A 2,315-nucleotide genomic window follows, 5' to 3' on the forward strand; every position below is an offset into this window, starting at 1 on the left:
TACATCAATCAACAAAAGTTCAACAATCAGCCAAAGTTGAAGGATTTGTTCTTCAAAACCTTATATTGAACAATTTTGACGTTTTTAATTACTTTTTAATTGAAAATTTGAGTAAATGTTGTGATACCCGAACTAATGAAAAACTTAAGTATGAATTGAAAACTATCGAAAATAAAGTGAAAAATACAAGAGATGAACTTATTGATATCTTAGATGACTTGAAACAATATGTGAAGAATTTCGACACAATCACACAATCTACAATGAAAATGAAACACACATTCAAATGGTTGATAACACCTCAAAATCACAAAAAGTATCTACACAGGAAAAGATGAAAAAATGGATAGTGGTGACTATGGATTGTTAAATGACTATGAAGATACTAGTAAAGACTTTCAACAAAATTATTACGCTTTTGAAGAATTAAACGAAGAAATTGCAAAAGAAAAAGATCAAGAAAAATCAAAAAACGTTGAAAAGGAAAGTGAAATAATGGAAAATATAATCAAACTTATCAATTCAAACAAAAAGAATTTCCCAAAAATGCAACAAAAGGAATAGGCGATGGGGTCTGTCGTTGTATACAAGAAGAATTAAAAAGACTTCTAGATGAATTTACAATAAATAAAAATACGGCAAAATTGAGAAAAAAATACGTAGTTCTTTTGTGTGTTTTATTCTTTACAAGTATGAATCTGAGTTGTAGACAGTGTAATGATGTTTTTGATCTCATTAAAATTATTTTGATGATATGTGAAGTGCCAGAAAATGCATTGAAAATGAAAATAAGCGGAAAAACAATACAAAGAAAAATGGTTATTATAGGAAAAGTGACTATAAATGAACTTAATAATGTTGTAAAACATTTTTATGGATATTTTCTTCTTGTTGATACGGTGAAGTTTAATGGCGTAGAGACGGTGTCTCTTTATGGTAGATTTTTGACAGACCATTTTGAAGTGAAAACACTTAAAATTAAAATTGGTGAGTTTTGGAGGAGAAGTACTGCTAAGAATTTGACCAAATGGATAACTATTGTACTCAAAGACCACAATATCCCACTCGACTTGTTTAGAGGGTTTTGTTGCGATGGACTTGATATGGGTATATCAATGGGAATTTGTATTGTGGGTATCATGTACCGTATGCTCACTGATGACTTACGTCCATTATTTAAGATCAATCACTGTTTATTACACAGATTGTCTATTGCAAACAAAAGAACTTTTGACTTTGGAGATCTTAAAATGATAAAAGCTAAGAATTAAATTATGACTTACCTTTCAGACAATTTCTTTTGAAATTATAATCCCGGGTTTGCATAGCTAAGAAGAGTAATCTTCCACAACCCTTTCTTCGCCCCCATCAACATCAGTCAATGAGTTCTCATTTCTCTCGGCGTCTACAGATTGTTCTATTTCATAAGACGGAGATCCATGGTTCATGTATATCATTAAGTCCTGCATACACGTGACAATCACATGACGCAGTACTTTGTTATAATCAAGTTTGATTTTCAGTATTTTCTCCAGCCTTTCTACTGATAGTTTATGAATCAGTCCACTGGTCGTGATGACAACAGGTGTTATCATGACACTTTTGAGATCCCTTGCCTGTTTTAGTTTATTGGCCAAGATTCTATACTTGGATAATTTTCCGCATGTATGCTTTTGCTATATTTTCATCCTCCACAATGGTTACATCAATAATATAGCCTTTTTTGTTTCATTGCTTTGCCAGTAAATATCAGGACTTCTTGCAAAGCATACTCTGTCGTCTCCCAACAAGTTCTTCTCTGCTAAAACTTCATTTTTTGCCTCTGGGTTTGCAATACATTTCGGTGATGTACCCAAGTTCATTTCCGGTGTCACCAGTTTAAGTTGTTTTAATAGTGCCACATGTATTTCACAACATACATAATTATGTCTTTCCATTTGGCTCTTTTTTGTTATGGGGCAATTCAATAGCACGTGTGGTATATTTGCTGTTTGGTTCTTGCAGCAATAACATTTTCCTTCGCTTTTATTTTTTGTTATTATTGCTCTACTTGTGCCCACATATGTTGCACCCTCTTGCATTTTAACTACTTGTATAAATGCCACTCTTTTTATATTGCAGTTTCTCCATGCTTGCCCGGATATGACTTTATGGCACTGGTAGTGCATGAGGGTCTTTGGTAATACTTCTGCCATTTTCTTTGTAGACCACATTTTAAAGTAATGTGCATCAATTTTTTGGTCGATATATTCCATTACAACTTTAATGGCTTTCCCCTTTGCGGCTTCATTTTCTATACACTCTTCTATTTCTTT

At 32.7% G+C, this 2,315-nt stretch overlaps 1 protein-coding gene across 1 annotated transcript; it reads left to right on the plus strand.

Annotated features, from left to right (window-relative positions):
- Positions 1–815: 815 nt before the first annotated feature.
- EIN_100310 (hypothetical protein) lies at positions 816–1,271 on the plus strand (the record flags this gene model as incomplete). The annotated part of the gene is made up of 1 exon (XM_004185628.1): positions 816–1,271. One exon carries the CDS (start codon positions 816–818, stop codon positions 1,269–1,271), a length of 456 nt encoding a protein of 151 aa, XP_004185676.1.
- Positions 1,272–2,315: the final 1,044 nt, after the last annotated feature.

The sequence above is a fragment of the Entamoeba invadens genome, assembly GCF_000330505.1.
Source record: "Entamoeba invadens IP1 unplaced genomic scaffold scaff_1105074725777, whole genome shotgun sequence".
NCBI classification, from domain to species: Eukaryota; Evosea; order Mastigamoebida; family Endamoebidae; genus Entamoeba; species Entamoeba invadens.